At 37.2% G+C, this 15,912-nt stretch overlaps 1 protein-coding gene across 2 annotated transcripts in view; it reads right to left on the bottom strand.

The window, feature by feature from the left end:
- ARMC2 (armadillo repeat containing 2) overlaps positions 1-15,912 on the bottom strand; it is a 100,453-nt gene that overhangs the window by 52,685 nt on the left and 31,856 nt on the right. For both annotated transcript variants that reach the window (XM_069488294.1, XM_069488295.1), the window contains 4 exons: positions 14,944-15,020; positions 10,448-10,546; positions 6,107-6,282; positions 926-1,028 (listed from right to left, as the gene is read on the bottom strand). In XM_069488294.1, coding sequence (XP_069344395.1) covers positions 926-1,028; positions 6,107-6,282; positions 10,448-10,546; positions 14,944-15,020 — 455 coding nt within the window. The remainder of the gene's footprint in view (positions 1-925; positions 1,029-6,106; positions 6,283-10,447; positions 10,547-14,943; positions 15,021-15,912) is intronic.

Raw genomic sequence — 15,912 nt, 5'->3', positions numbered from 1 at the left:
AAATCTCAATCACCATAGAAAAAGACAATTTGAATATGACATCCATCCTTTCCCAAAATAACTTAAGAATATCCAAATATAAGTACTAGGTTTTAGGAGTAATCCAGGCAACTCCAATAAGGTTAATAACGAATATCTCGCATTTAATTTTATTAATGTCACTGTAATCATTTGTTAGAATCTTTCTTTGTTTTCAGTCTATAATTCTTAGTTAGCTGATTCAATGTTAGACATTTCTTTCAGCACTGATTTTGTCCCTGTCTACTGAGGTTAAAAAAAAAAGAGAGAGATCACTTATCCTATGTTGCAAAAAGAGAACTTAAAGTATTTTCCAACACATGTCTTCTCTTATATCAGCAAAATCAATGCATAAAAGATTTCCACTTAGGTAACTATTTAATAAGCATCTTAATTATCTAGGGGTATGTCAAGGATTAGTCTTTTCCAAATGGCTCATGAGAAAAAAAAATTAAGGAAAAAGAATTAGGCATTATGAGCTAGATAGAGTGTCTCTACCCACATATTTGAAATATTTTGATGTCAGATTTCTATAATAGTTATGGATGTCTTTCAATTTTTAGTCATTCCTACTATATTAAAGGACTAAAAATTTCAATTATGTCAAATACTATTAAATGAATTTTTCTAATAGTAAATCCAAGTCCAGGAGATGAATTTTTAAATAGTGAACACTTTGTAAAGTCACATAATGTTACTACAGGCATTTAATAAAAAAAGGAAACTATCAAAGGATGCATTAAACTGAATGTGGAAATCCCAGAGAAGGACAGAACATCACATAACTTCTGCGTTTTACTAGAAAATAAAATATTCCTGCTATCATTAATTATAAATTTTCTCTCTAAACTTTTCATTTGTACTCAAGTACAACATTTGCTCTATGGTAGCACTGAATGATACTCACCCAGAATGCTGTCATTTTGAATCAAAGAATCATTCTTCTCACTCCGGCTAATTTTAAATATAAGTTTGCAGACATTAAGAAGATTCTTTCTACTCACTTTAAGCTGCAGAGAAAGAAAACATATTTCTATTGCAGAGGGAAATAAAGACATTCCATATTTAAAAAAAACACAAACATCTATTTTAAAAGTACAGCAGGAGTATTTTTAAACATAAAGAAAAGTTCTAAAGAAATCAAAACTTAGAAAAATTTAGGACACATATTTGTCAACTATGGTATCTAATTAACTCAATTATAGTAAATATAATAAAGTGATCTTTAGAGGAAGAACATTTTAATGATAAGCATTTATTTCTTCAGAGAGTTTCACATTACATTGTGAGATTATTAATTACTTTTAAAGGAGTATATGAGGAAGAAAGGGAGATAGGACAAAGTTAATAAATTTAATTAAATAATTATTTTAAAACACAAAAGTAAAGGAAGATGAATACCAAAATTACATATTAAACCAATTTAGAAAAGAATATATAATGGAGGTGAAGAAAGAGAAGACAGAGGGAAAATATTGCCCTCATTATCATTTGTGTAACAGAAAATCAAAAAGTAATACTGTTTAATTAGATAATACATATATATTTATTTTTAAGGCTATTTCTGAAATGCTTTGAGATGATCACAAGTAATGTTCAAAGTTGAGATTTACCTTCTAAATCATGCAAAAATATCTAAGTAAATTAAATACAGGGGCAATAAGGAAGTACACTTCTTATAAAAAAAGTATAGTCTAGGAAGACTGAATGAATCAAATGGTATAATTAGCTGTAAATTTACCTAATGTAGTAAAAAATAAAAACAAAAAAAATACCAAATATCCAGTATTAGGGGATGGTCTAATAAATTGTGGGACATCAATACTATTCATATTCAGCTGTCACAAAAAAAGTATAACTGTGAACACTATGTTTAAAAAGAAAAACATTTATAACCTACTGTTAGATGGAAATATTATGTGCCCTCATTGCAACAGTGTAAAAATATGTAGGAATAAGGTCATCTGAACACACAAAAATTTCTGTCTGAAAAGGATGGCATTATAGGTCATTATTATTGTTAAAAACTATCTTTAAAGTTATCTTTAATAATGCTTATCAATAATGAGTTTTCAGTTAGTTTAAAAAGATAATAGAACTTTGTCAGACATACTTGTTAAAGATTCATTCTGTGTTTGATCCACAAATAATTACAGAGCACCTGTTGTGTCCCCAGCATGGTGCTGTTCGCTGTAGGAGACACCAAGATGGACAGGCCAGCCCCATGCTGGAGGCACAGGGAGGGCAGCTCTGCCCACTGCGCGGCCTCTGCCTGCCCCTCCTGCACCGGACCCTTTATGGAAGTTATTTCAGAGCAACCTTGCAAATCAGATGCTGTCATTCCCATTTTGTAACTGAGGAGTGTGTACCTCAGCCGGGTCGCAGAACCACCTTGGCATCACCTGGGCATGTACGAGGAACGCAGAATCTCAGGCCCCACCCAGCCCTACTGAATCAGAATTCACATTTTAACAAAATCCCCAGGGGATTCATGTGCACATTGAAGTCTGAGAAGCATTGTTGCGCAAGCCTCAAAAACCGTCACAGAATAGAGATTCCTTCTGTTCTCAGGAGGAAAAATGGAAATGGGAACTTTAAGAAAATTTTTTGATTTAGGTGTTTAAAATAATATTGTTTAAAACCCCAGAACATAAGCTGACTTAAGAAAACAGAAAAACATTTCTTTATCAATGGAAATATATATTATTTTTATTATTTGGGAATATACTTGAATTAGTTGACTATCTTCTACTAGACTGTGAGTCCCTGAGGTCAAAGACCATGATTTATTACTATTTCTATGTGTGGCATGTAGCATGTGTTCCAAACTTAATAAAACTTGTTGAATAAATGAATGACTATAACTCACTCCTCAGCCACCAAGTCTTACATTTTTAGTAAAAAGTTGCAAAGAAAAAAAAACAAAACTGGCATCAGAGTTTCCAGTAAAACATCAACCAAAAAAAAAAAAAAAAAAGGAAAGAAAGAAAAGACACCCACAATTTCCAAGCCTGCTATAAATTAAAGCAAATTCAAAGCATTCAAAGCAAATCCTGTAACTTCTCCATTCATAACTATAAAATTACAACTGCAAGACATGAAAAGATAATAAAATATTAAATTTTATGCATGGAAAGTAGATTATCATATAAAAACAATTTCCCTACCACTCTCCATTCCCTTTTCTCTGCTTTATTTTCTTCCGTAGTACTCAGCACCCTTTGACACTTGTATTTTTTTTTTTTTTGAGACAGAGTCTCACTCTGTTGCCCAGGCTAGAGTGAGTGCCGTGGCGTCAGCCTAGCTCACAGCAACCTCAAACTCCTGGGCTCAAGTGATCCTCCTGTCTCAGCCTCCCGAGTAGCTGGGACTACAGGCATGCACCACCATGCCCGGCTAATTTTTTCTATATATATATTTTAGCTGTCCATATAATTTCTTTTATATTTTTAGTAGAGATGGGGTCTCGCTCTTGCTCAGGCTGGTCTCGAACTCCTGAGCTCAAACGATCCGCCCACCTCGGCCTCCCAGAGTGCTAGGATTACAGGCGTGAGCCACCGCGCCCGGCCGACACTTGTATTTACTGCCTGTCTGCCCACGTCCCTCGCTACAGCGCCAGCCCAGAAGGCAGGGGCTATTTTATTAGTGTTCACTTGTATTCCAATGTCAAGAAGAGTCCCTGGCACAAAATAGGCTCTGAGGTATGGTAGTTTTCTTTTTATGTTAACAATATTAATAGTTTATCCTATTTAAAGCAAATTTGGCAACCTAAAGTAAGAGAAGTTTAAAAATGACTCATAATGCTACCACTATAAATAATCACAGTTGACATATTGGTATTTCTTGTCTGTTTTTTCCCCTGTACATAGAATGCTAGATTTTTTTCCCTCCTGAATATAGTCATATTCATACTGTATATGTTTGTACTCTTTAAAAAATCATAATATAAACTGATATATTTTTGTAAGAGTTTTTGATACAAAGATTAAAATTAAGATGGCTGCCTGGCAAGCCCCTATTTAACCAAAGAATGCAAGAAATCAAAACAACTAACATTATGCTTGTTGAATGTTTTCAACTATGAATAATTATAAATATCTGAACTATATATTAAACTGATAGATGGACTAAATATTGGCAGAAAGAACTCGTAAAAAACTTCTTAGTCCTGTACATCTTTAGTTTTTGCTGATTTTAATTCTTCAACTGTTCTAATGATGTGGTCTTTTAAAATTTACATAGAACTCCACCACCAAGGCCTAAGCTAAACAAGATTTTACCTGGAATGTTATGGGAGATTCCGGCCATAGATGGGAAATTGGACTTGGTTCCTTCTGACCTTTTGGTTCTGTAGTTGATCAGAAGGCAACCTACCCAACTCTGCTCTCTGGAGTTTAGAGTCTTGCCCCTGGTTCAGCAAGGCAGTCAATGTCACAGACAGGGCTTTATCTAATCATATGTTTAGTTCAGAATGTGTTCACTGCCTGGCAGATCACTTAGCCTTTTGCCCTAAAATAGTTAAATTGTGCCATGTATATAATCAATTTGAATGACACCATTAATAACCAAGATATTTTCTCTGCAAAGCATTAATAAACACTCTCTCTCTCTTTCTCTGTCTCTTTCTCTCTTTCTCTGTCTCTCTCTCTCTTCTTTCTTTCTTTTTTTGGCTTGGTATGGAACAAAATGTCTAGGATCCAGATTAAAATAGCAAAGGCAATCACTGGCCGGCTGCTACACCAGCAGAGCCCTGGAGTGATGTAGAGTGAAATCACTACTTCAAAGAAATGTTGCTTCCTGCGTCACATACCGCAGCTTTTAAAAAGAGAATTAATAGTTTAAGATGACAGCTAAATAAGAATATAGCCTTCTCCCAATATAACACAGAATATACGATCAGAATGTTCTGCTTTATGGCCATGTGAGGTGGCCCATGCCTATAATCCTAGGACTTTGGGAGGCCAAGGTGGGAGGATTGCTTGAGGTCAGGAGTTTGAGACCAGCCTCAGCAAGAGTGAGACCCCGTCTCTACAAAAAATAGAAAAAAATTAGCCTGGCGTGGTGGCACATGCCTGTAGTTGGGAGGCTGAGGCAGGAGGATACCTTGAGCCCAGGAGTTTGAGGTTGCAGTGAGCTATGATGTCGCCACTGCACTCTACCTGGGGGGACAGAGCAAGACTCTGTCTCAAAATAAAGAAAAGAATAGAATAGAAAAATATTCTGCTTTATGAAAGACCTCATTATCAAAATAAGAAATGGTGGACAATCTTACTAAACTATTAGTAAGTATGCCAACACTTACCTTCACTGTGGTACTGTAAGAGTTTAAATTCTATAAATTATGGGGTGTTAACATTAAAACTTTGACTTTTATGAAACCAGGTAAACAAAGCTTCATTTATTTGGTTTAACGGCTCTCTTAGAAAGTTCTGTAATAATTGTGGCTTATCTTTTGGTTCAAACCGTTTACGCCTGTGACAACAAAGTGCTCCCCTCAAACAATGATATCGTTTTGCTCAAGACAAAGTTTCTACAGACTTTTATTTCTTGCAGGCCTTTTCTTCTAGCACCCATGACCACGGAGGTCCCTTCCCATGACCATACACAGCCGTTTTTCTGTTTCACACTTGTTCCTAAAGCACCTGGCCATTGTGTCTGTGGCCAAACTAAGTTATTTATTAAATCATATGACAGAATCAAGCACCCAGCAGAAACCATAGGGCAGAAACCACAGCCTGTGCTGTCTGATACTGATCTCCAGTCAAGTTACTGGAGCAACTGTTCTGAATATATTTGCCTATTGTTACTGTTATCGTTTGCTTTCTTTCTTTTTTCTTTTCTTTTCTTTTTTTTTAACCTAGTCACAGTCCAAATGTAAGTTCATTTGAACATTTTCTATGAACTCAGCCTTGGTACCTTAGATAATACTTTCTAGTCAAATTCTGGGATATCAGTTTATTACCTTAATTTTTTCAAGATTTTAAACAAATACACTGTATTTCTAATCTTCTTGTAATATTTACAAATAAAGCAACAAACAAAGCTTTTGTGTGCTATAGTCTACTAGACCAGAGAAGGAAAAACTTACTGCTAGAATAATTTTTGCAAGTTTAAGGCTGAGCAAGTCTGAACCAACATCAACTAGTTTATATAGGGTCTTCAGGAGAATACTTCTTCTCTTAAATTTATTTCCAAGCATGTTTCCTTCCTCTAAAGCGTGATGAAGTTGTGTGCAAGCAGCACAAACCGTTTCAATGTTTTCTTCTGTCAGAGCAAAGAGAGTAAAGCAACACTTACTAATTAAGGTCAAGTTTTCAAGTGTGTCAAACACAGACAGTGCAAGTAAAAACCCCATAATTATTTCCCTGGATATATTCAATTTCCTAAGCAATATTTTTCCCTTCTCTTATCACTTCCATCTACCTGATTTTTTTCACCTCTTTGATCCATCTCCTACCATGTTGACTTATTCACTTATCAGTCCGTTAGGCTTATCTAGAATACATAGTCTTTCAAAGAGTGTATTCAGAGTAGAATTGCACCCAATTCAGTTGATCTCCTTTTTCCAAATGCCCTCCACCTCCACCTGTGCCCTGTTCAGTCTCACAGAGGCACGCCGCGTGCATCTTCACCTTCAGTCCATCTTGGCAGAGTTCTACTGGCCTAGAATGTTCTTGCCCTTGTTCCTACGGGTTTTGGTCCTTCAAGGTTCTGTTTATGTTCTAGCTCCTCCGGAAAAGACACACTATTCCACATTCAACAACTGTTACTTTGTACTGCTATTTAGTTTTCACTAATATATGTGCGTGTTGTGTTATATGCCCAGTGCTCTCAAATATATGCCACACTGAGGAGAAACCATGTCTTACATATATTTGTATCAACAGCACATGGAACAGAGAGAATACTGTGGAGACAACCTGTAACGTAATTTCATACATATTCATTTTCTAATATATCTGTTGATGAAAACAATGATTAATATTTTTCTATTTTCTCATCATCTGCGAAAAGAGGGCTCTAATAAAACAAAAGCTCAAAGTGTTGCCAAATCCACCATTATTTGGAGGTGGTTTATAGAAAAGAGGAGAATGAAAAGATGATTTTAGTTAGGAAACAGGGAGACCCAGAATATTTTATTTTATAATTATGATTTGAAAGTGGTAGCCATACTAACAAGCATACAGGAAGAAACAGCACACGGAACGCAACATGAGGGGAAATAAAAGCACACAAGGTATAAGGTATTCTGTTGAAAAATATTAACTCTGATAGATTCCACCATGAAATTTAAAAGTAGGAAACCAATCTTAAATAAATACCATAATGTGCTCTTAGAAGCCCACAAAGAGGAAGTGTGTGCCTGCAGAAGGAAATGACTCAGGCCATTTTTAGCTCTTTTCAACAATAACATCTAAGAAAAAATTTTAAACCTCAATAGCCAAGTAACCTTCAATGTCTTTCAGTTATGCACTTAAATAAATGAATTGATGGGAAATGACTTAGACTAACTTTAAATAAAGGGAAAAATCTGAAGTCTATTGTATTAAATACTTTTGTTTTGTTGTTTTATTCTTCTGTGACTGGCAGTTTCTTTACAAACCCTAAGTCCAGGCCCTGGGCCACTCACTGGCAGTGGGTGGTCCTCAAGGTATTTTTCTAATACTTCCCTCCACAAACTCTTCAGCCTGGGCAATTCTACCCAACAGTAGTTGTTTTAGCTTTAAAACCAGTTAAAAAGAAAGATTTGAGCGTCTAATTTTAAACTATCGATCAAATTAAGCCTTTATACAAATTAGTTTGTTATAAATGCCACATAGCCTCAAAAGACAACTTGAATCTAAGAGCTATCAAGATACGAAAGGGGCTAAAACCAGTGGTAAAAGTTCGATGAGTAATAGAGAGCAACGTAATCTCAGACTAACTCCTCCCACCAAGATACTTATTAATTACAAAGGAAAAAAACAGTAACGTTACAGTGGATAAAGCTGCCAGACACCACCTTACCCAGGTGATCAAAGTTCTCATCACCAGCAACAGGACAAATCAGCATCAGGTACCTCCTGACACGAGGCACTGAGGAGGACACAGCACCACCGATGCGACACACCTGCCCCAAATGCTAACCTGGCTCTCATCATGGGCAAACACCAGAGGAACCCAATTCCTGGGACAGTCTATAAAATATTCCTCAAATATGTCAAGACTGTGAAAGAGATGTGACAAATGATTAGAACTTGTGATCCAGGATTTTTTTTTTTCTGTAAAGGAAATTATTGGGACAATTGGCCAAATCTGAGTAAGATTTGTATAGCATTGCATGGTAACCTCCAGATATGTAAGAGAATGCTCTTGTTTCTAAAAATACTTGCCAAAGTACTCAGGGTTATGGAACATCAGGTTGGTGACTTGTTCTCAAAAGGTTCAAAAAAGGAAAAAAAAAACAGGTGTGGGGGTGGTAGGGCAGGAGTAGAGAAAAAGAGCGGGCCAGGCAGGGAGGGAGAGAATGACAAGAAGCAAATGTGGAAAAATGTTAACATTGAGGGAGTTGGGGTGAAGAGCACACAGCACTTTTTATACTACTCTTGCAACTTTTTATAAGTCTGAAATTATGTCAAAAGAAAAACTTTTAAAAAAAGAAAAAGAAAAAAGAATCTTAATGGGTCAAATAATCCAGCACTGTCACCACTTGCTGTTCTTAAAGTTGTCTAGGGAGAAAAATGCCATACTTCAGTGTTTAATGAGCTTTCTGAGAAGGAGATTCATCCACATTTCAAATCCCAAACTCCTACTAAGTTCTCTCTGCTGGTGTCAGTGGTGGATGGAGCCCTCAGCACCCTCTTAAAATCCTTCAGGCTGAGCCGGGCACAGTGGCACATGCCTGTAGTCCCAGCTACTTGGGAGGCTGAGGTGGGAGGATCACTTGAGGCCAGGAGTTGGAGGCCAGCCTGGGCAACAAGCAAGACCCCATCTCTTAAAAAAAAATCCTTCAGTCTGAAGACTTCCCACAAGATAGGCCTTTGAGATACTGACTCATTCTTTCCATTGAATGTTTCCTAATACATTTTCTTTTTTAACCCTTAACCAGACTCATTGTTCTTCTCACTAGTTTTTGTACATATTCATGAAATAAAGGGCCCAAAGTTAACCTGGCAAACTAATATAAGGACAAAAATTAGTAACTCCAGAGGAGAAAACTCATCACATTTATATTCTTAGGATTTGTGCTACAGAGGATTTTGGAGATAATCTAGTCTCTTCCACCCCCTCATCCGGCAGGTGAGGACATTGTGGTACACAGGGTGTAGGTGATTCCCTGTGGTCATGTGCTTAGTACCAGCACCAGAGCTTCCACATTAACCATGAACATAGCTAAGCACCAATCTTTTAGCAATTAGGTCTTTTGCATAACTTCCCTATTGGGTTGCTGGGGAGGGTTCATTTACCCTGCTTCTCCTAGAGCATCTTCCTATGGCCACGTGCTACTTTGCTCATCAGTAGTTCCTAATGAGGATGTGCCGGGCACTGGGCTCGCCCTAGGGCTATGACCACAGCTCCAGAGGAGCCTGGTTCAACTTTAGAAATTAAATCCTTGGTCAGATGCAGTGGCTCAAGCCTGTCATCCCAGCACTTTGGGAAGCTGAGGCAGGAAGATGGCTTGAGGCCAGGAGTTCAAGATAAGCCTGGGCAACATAGTGAGACCTCACCTCTACAAAAAATTAAAAAGTTAGCCAAGTGTGGTGGCACGTGCCTATAGGCCCAGCTACTTGGGAGGCTGAGGCAGGAGGATCACTTGACCCCTTGGGGAGCGGCAAACGGGGAGAAGAAAGTGGAGGGGCATCTCCTGTCGAGCTTTCTATACCTGCAGGAACCCATCAATCCTGGGCCTTCGCTTCTGGGCGACTTCAGAGGGCAAGGCTGGGTACATCCCAGGCCACTTCTCATGCTGCAAGTGGCATTCCCGACAGATGTGCTCAACCTCAGGAGAGTGGGACATACACACAGTTGGACCGAGGAAACCACAGGCACACCTGTCGAGGATGCCAGTCTACAAGGCTTAGTTTCAGAAGCCTGAAATCTGTTTTAATCTTTTACTTTCTCGAGGATGAACAGCCACCCTAAAGAGGTTAAGCCAGCATTTCCTTAGGCAGAGGAAACAATAATTAATTTATATCACAAGGGGAATTTTAGAAGTCAGCTCTCTTTGTGCATTTAAAGCATAATCTTACTCACTGAAAACTATGTTTACATGTAATATTTAATACACACATTACTGGGTAAATAGGTGACTTCATTTGTTTTTGAACATGTTTATAGAAATGACAGTCAAAGTATACTAAAAATATCAGAGCAATGGGAAACATATACGTAACTATGGATATTTGTGATTTAAAACAAAAACAAGCTTTTTTTTTTTTTTTTTTTTTACCTTTTTCTAATTCATGCAAAATCGGAACAATCCTTGTATTCCAAAAGACTTCGTCTACTTCTATTTCTGTATCCTTTTCTTGCAAGTCGGCTTTTGAGACTGCAGAAGAAATTCAAAAATGCAGAGCAGGAGAAAGAGCCATGAGAAAGGAGTTACGACGGAGCAGTCAAAAGTCTGTGCTATTCATCACTAAAACTAATGAACTACAGAATTAAATTACGCTTTGCCCCCCAAGCCCAAAGATTTCTAATTAGAACTACAGAGCTTCTAATCAAATCAGCCCCAGTGAAACCCAGATAAGATAATGTAAATAAATCAGAACTTTAAAATATGATTGAGACTTTTCATTAAGTATTAAACTTTGTAAATGTTGATTGACAGTAAGGCAAACCATTTTGAGTTATTTTTTACTTAAACTTATCCCTTTGTAATGTAGAATAGATAACTATGTATATATACGTAAAGAATAAGGATTTTGAAAATGTTTAATGAAAATTTTTCTAAAAGGACTATCTTTTCTATAGAAAATAAAATGTCCACACCATTGTGGGGCCAGTGGCGTTAATGCCAAGTGATTTCCTGTGGTGTAGCGGGAAAAGCCTAGGCTTTGGGGGCTGACAAATCTCAATTCAAATCTCAACTCCATTGTTGACACATTGGGTGACTGGGGGCTAGCTTCTCATCCTTCCTGAGTCTTGGTTTCCTTATCAGCAAAACAGAAATGAGAATATTCGCCTTCAAGGTTATGAGAATTAAAAGACATGATATAGGTAAGGCTCTGAAACCAGTGCCATGCATCTAGCAATTCACAATATATATGAATTTCATTTCCCTGATTAAACCAACAAATAGGCAATCACTTCTGAAGTGTCTGACAGCTGTGTGATGCCACCAAGTCATCAAGAGTAGATGCTGCCCATGAACATGGACTGTGGAGAATAAATAGCCACCACTGACCATGTACTCTAGATGCAGCAGGCCTGTATTTCATTTTTGTAACAACACTATGAGGAGGTCCCTACATTTTCCCCATTTTGCAGATGAAGACAGTAGAGCCCAGGGGTATTAAGTTATCTGCCCAAGGTCATATCGCACCCCAGCCCTTGCACTTGACCTCTATGCTATTCTGTCCCCCAGCAAACTGCATTGGGGGGAAATGTAAATCACGTTAGAAACTGCAGATCATGATTACAGTTCACACAGGCAGTGTCTCAAGATGTAAAATACTGTTTAGCCGGAGGTGGCACTGCTGTGTAGTGGCGGCCCTGCACGGTGCTAGAGACATATTCCTCAGCCTCCCCCTTCTCTGAAGTCCACCCCTGAAGCCCCTTCTCTGGCACTCTGTACCAGGTCAGGGAGTCCCTGCCCTCTCAGGTGGACCTGGTACCAATTACGTGTCCACACAGTGGGTGCCTGGACCCTAAAAATATCACATGAAGAGTCTGAAATCATAGTGGCAATCAGAAGTTGAGAGAAAGAGAGAGAGGAGAGATGGAGGAAAGGAGAGAGAGAGAGAAGAGAAAATAGAGGAGCAAAAGGGTAAATGGCTTGCATATTTTCAGGTTGTTTTAACTAAACAAAGGACAAGTTGACCAGGAAAGCCTGTTAAAAGCACAGGTTTAGAGTCACTGTCTGGGACTGAATCCAAGCTCTGCCACCTACTAGCTGGCTGACTTTGGGCAGTTGCTTTACCTCTCCTCTGCAAAATGGGATAACAATGGTCATCTCTGAGTATTGGGATTATAGGTTGTTAATTTCTTTTATGTGCTCTTCTGCATTTTCCAAAGCCTCTAAAACAACTGTATTACTCTTAAAGAGAAAAAAATATGTAACACATATTAAATCTGTGTGTGTATATAGCATATATATATCTCTTAGTAAATATACATATTAACATTTTCTTAACATAGTTAAAATGAAATTCTCTGCAATGGGAAATCCAATAAAGTCCCTTCTCAATTATATGTATAAATATCAGAGAATTTCATGTAAACACTGTGTGTTAGAAATGGCCACTCCCAGTTACAGCAAGTCTAGGCTTGCCGTTTATCAATCCTTCCAAATATACCGTCAATGACCAACATACACTGGGCATCCAAGAGCACTCAAGCAGCAAAAGTAAATAGAAAGGGGTTGCCAACTGTAATTAAACATTACAGTGCTATAAACAGTCTTAATAGCAAGGTTTCAGAAACTCTATCTAACCCATTAATAAGGCTTCACCATGAAATACTAAGTTGAATTGCCTTTAGGACAAAAATCAGTCTACACAGTACAGATTCACAATCCCTTATCCAAAACTTTTGGGGCCAGATGTGATTTGGGATGCAAAAATGTATGGATTTCAGAAAGGCAAGATGGTGCACACATTGCATATTACATATCACCCCAGTAGGGTCTTCTGGGGCAACACTCTGTAGCAAAATATATGAATGGTCACACTAATGAAACAAAAATATAATTGGGCTCCCATCATCTCTGGTCACTTATTGCCACTAAATGAGTTTGAAAACAATTTTAACTTTCAGAGCTTTGGGGATTTTGGAACTGCAGATAAAGGTTTGTGGACTACCATCTCAATCTTTCAGATCATTAATTTTATGAGCCTGCCTTAACTTTGATAAATTCTGGATATGGAGTCTAAAAGTAAACATAAATATTCAAGTAGTATAAAAAACACAGGTTGCTCATATTCCCAGATAACTAACCTATTCAAAGTCCAAAGTATATGAATAAAACCAACATTTAAAAAGGTAAGTGAAAAACCAGAAAATAAGCACATATTTATGACACACTTAAATTTACTACAAATACTGTTTAAATCCCAATAAGTTCAGGTCAGCATTTTTTTACCTTCTATGAAATATGCTCTTTAATAGAGCAACTCTATGAGAAACCATGGTGATCAACCTGTTTCTCAGGACAAACAAAACCAATAACATGTTTACCCTAGAAAAAGGTGAATTATAGGGGTGAGCCAGAAATCACAGAACAGTTTATTTAACTCTCATAGGCCCTTCTGAACGCATATCTAAGACGTGTTTCTTCTTGGAACAGAAGTTAGCCAGACACTATGGTACAAGGGTTTCCTTCCAACCCTTCCCCATGAATCCCTGAGTGTGCAGTTATATCTGGCTACGACCTTTTCCCCTCTTCACCCACTCGGACCTTCCCCTACCTCCATTCTATACACTATCCCTGAGTTACTATAGAAACTGAAGCATAGACTCATGTTATTGCTTTTTAAGATACACACACACACACACACACACACACACAAACTGTTTGTCATTAGGCTTGGGCAACAACCCACTATTTTAAAAAGCACTTTCATCTAGGTTCACAGTTTGCTAAATACAAAAATTACCATTCAACAGGAAATCAGGTAAGTTGAGCAAAAATTTCAGCATGTTTTTGAAGATTTTGCTGTCTCAGTGGGTATAGTTGTTAACCACAGCTTTCAGTTGTGGACACAAAAATCTGCCATAATGTTTGGATTGGCTGATATTTTTAGCATGTACATTTTAAATCCTTAGCAACAATGCTGACTCGGAAATCAGTATATCTAAAATTTTTCCTGAAAACTAAAGAAATTCCCACTGGCCACAAAAGTCATTTTCATATTAAAAAGAAATTAGTTTTGAAGATAATTTTTTAACCTAGTATTAGTTTGGTGTCATAACATTTCACATGCACAAAAAATGTGAATATAACAAATACCTGTGTACCCCAAACGAGTTTAGTCAAATATTAACATTTTGCCATATTTTATCCTTCACCTTATTTTAAAGAAATAAAATATTATGGATATAGCTGAAGCTCTCTTTGTGCCTCCCCATCCGTTTCCCTTCTCCCTCCCCTTCTAGGGGTGACCACCATCCTAAATCTGGTAGTTACTATTAGCACACTTGACTTTACATGTTTAGCACCTAGATCTGTATCCATAAACAATATATGTCATTGCTTTTGCAACTTAATTTTTTCATCTAATGTTATGTTTGTACTCATTTTGCTCAAGATTATAAGTGTACATTATTCATTTTTCTAACTGCTTATATTCTTTGCATGAATACATTTTGTATCATTTCTAGCCTGTGGTTTACATTGTTACATATTGTCTCAGTTAAACAGTTTAAAGTCCCAAAGGACTGTCTTAATATAGTTAATATAGTTCCATTTAAGTGAGCAATGGTTTTTGAGCTCAAGTTTTGAACCCAAGAACTATGTTAATGTCAAGTTTTACAACTTTCCAAATGCTTTTACAAAACAATTTCTGTAAAATCATTGTTATCTATAATGTTTGAGGCATCAGAGCTGGGTAATGATAAGAATGGTAAGATTGCTGTGAAAATAATGAATACTTATAAAAATAAAAGTTGTTCTGTGACAAAGTTCCTAGAGTTTTCAAACAGTGAGTCAATATCAGACATCTTCGGGGCAAGCGTTTTTCCTACAAATGGAGACACCACGGATGAAGGAGTGTGAGGACTTCTCACCTGCTTTGGCTTGCAGCCTGCTCAAGTCTGAGCTGCTGGGGCACGATAAGATCCTGGCACACCTCTTCCCCTGGTCCCTAGGAGGAAGAGGAGTACACAAAACACTCAGTACAAACACCAAAGCATTTCTCTTTTTGTAAATGACCAGAGTCTGCTATACACAATTTCTGAAGAAACCATAGAGAATTGTTTATAAGATGGAGTTTGGTGCTCTATCTCCTGTTTTAATCAACCTCTGATTTCCAACTAAGATTTATCTTTTTAAAACAAATCATATTTGCCTAACAATATGAAATACAGTTACTAGAGAGAACAAAAAAATCCAGTTTACTTTGCAAATCGAAAACAAATTGATGAAGGATATATACCACAAGAGGTCACTATTACAGTAAGAATGAACTCTGGTGTGCTTGCATCATAAAAGCCTAGCCTTTGGTAGCTAGCCTAGCTTTAGGCTAGGAAACTGTGTCCCCAACTGGCCAGATGTGTCAAGGTCACATAGTAGGGTCAGATCTGGAACCCAGGTCTCACAATTTACAAATTCACTGTTCTTTCCACTACATCACAGTGTGCCCTGTTTCCATTTTTAAAATTAGTAACAGTATCTGGAAATGTTTTATTCTTAGAAATAGTCTACATGTTAAAAAAAAAAAATGGAGGTAAATTCAGGCAGTCCCCAGATGACAAGTATTTTGTATGCCAAATAAAAGACTAGTGGCTGGCCAACAGCAGGAGTGTATGCTCAGGTTTTTTTTAAGTTATATTTAATGTAGAAACTGTGTCTGAAGGATACAACTTCTCTAGCTAGAGCTGATACTTCAGAGTACTTACTGTTAAATATCTGCACAAAATTCCAAGGTTAAAAAAAAAAACAAAACACTGAGAGAATAAGAGTACAACTTTTACCACAAAATTTATTTTGGGCCACCAAATATAATATTTTCTCCCCAAATCACAAAGGCTGCATAT

The sequence above is a fragment of the Eulemur rufifrons genome, chromosome 15 (assembly GCF_041146395.1).
Source record: "Eulemur rufifrons isolate Redbay chromosome 15, OSU_ERuf_1, whole genome shotgun sequence".
Taxonomy (NCBI): domain Eukaryota; kingdom Metazoa; phylum Chordata; class Mammalia; order Primates; family Lemuridae; genus Eulemur; species Eulemur rufifrons.
Note: the sequence above shows the minus strand (reverse complement) of the source record. Positions and strands in the feature narration are given on the sequence as shown.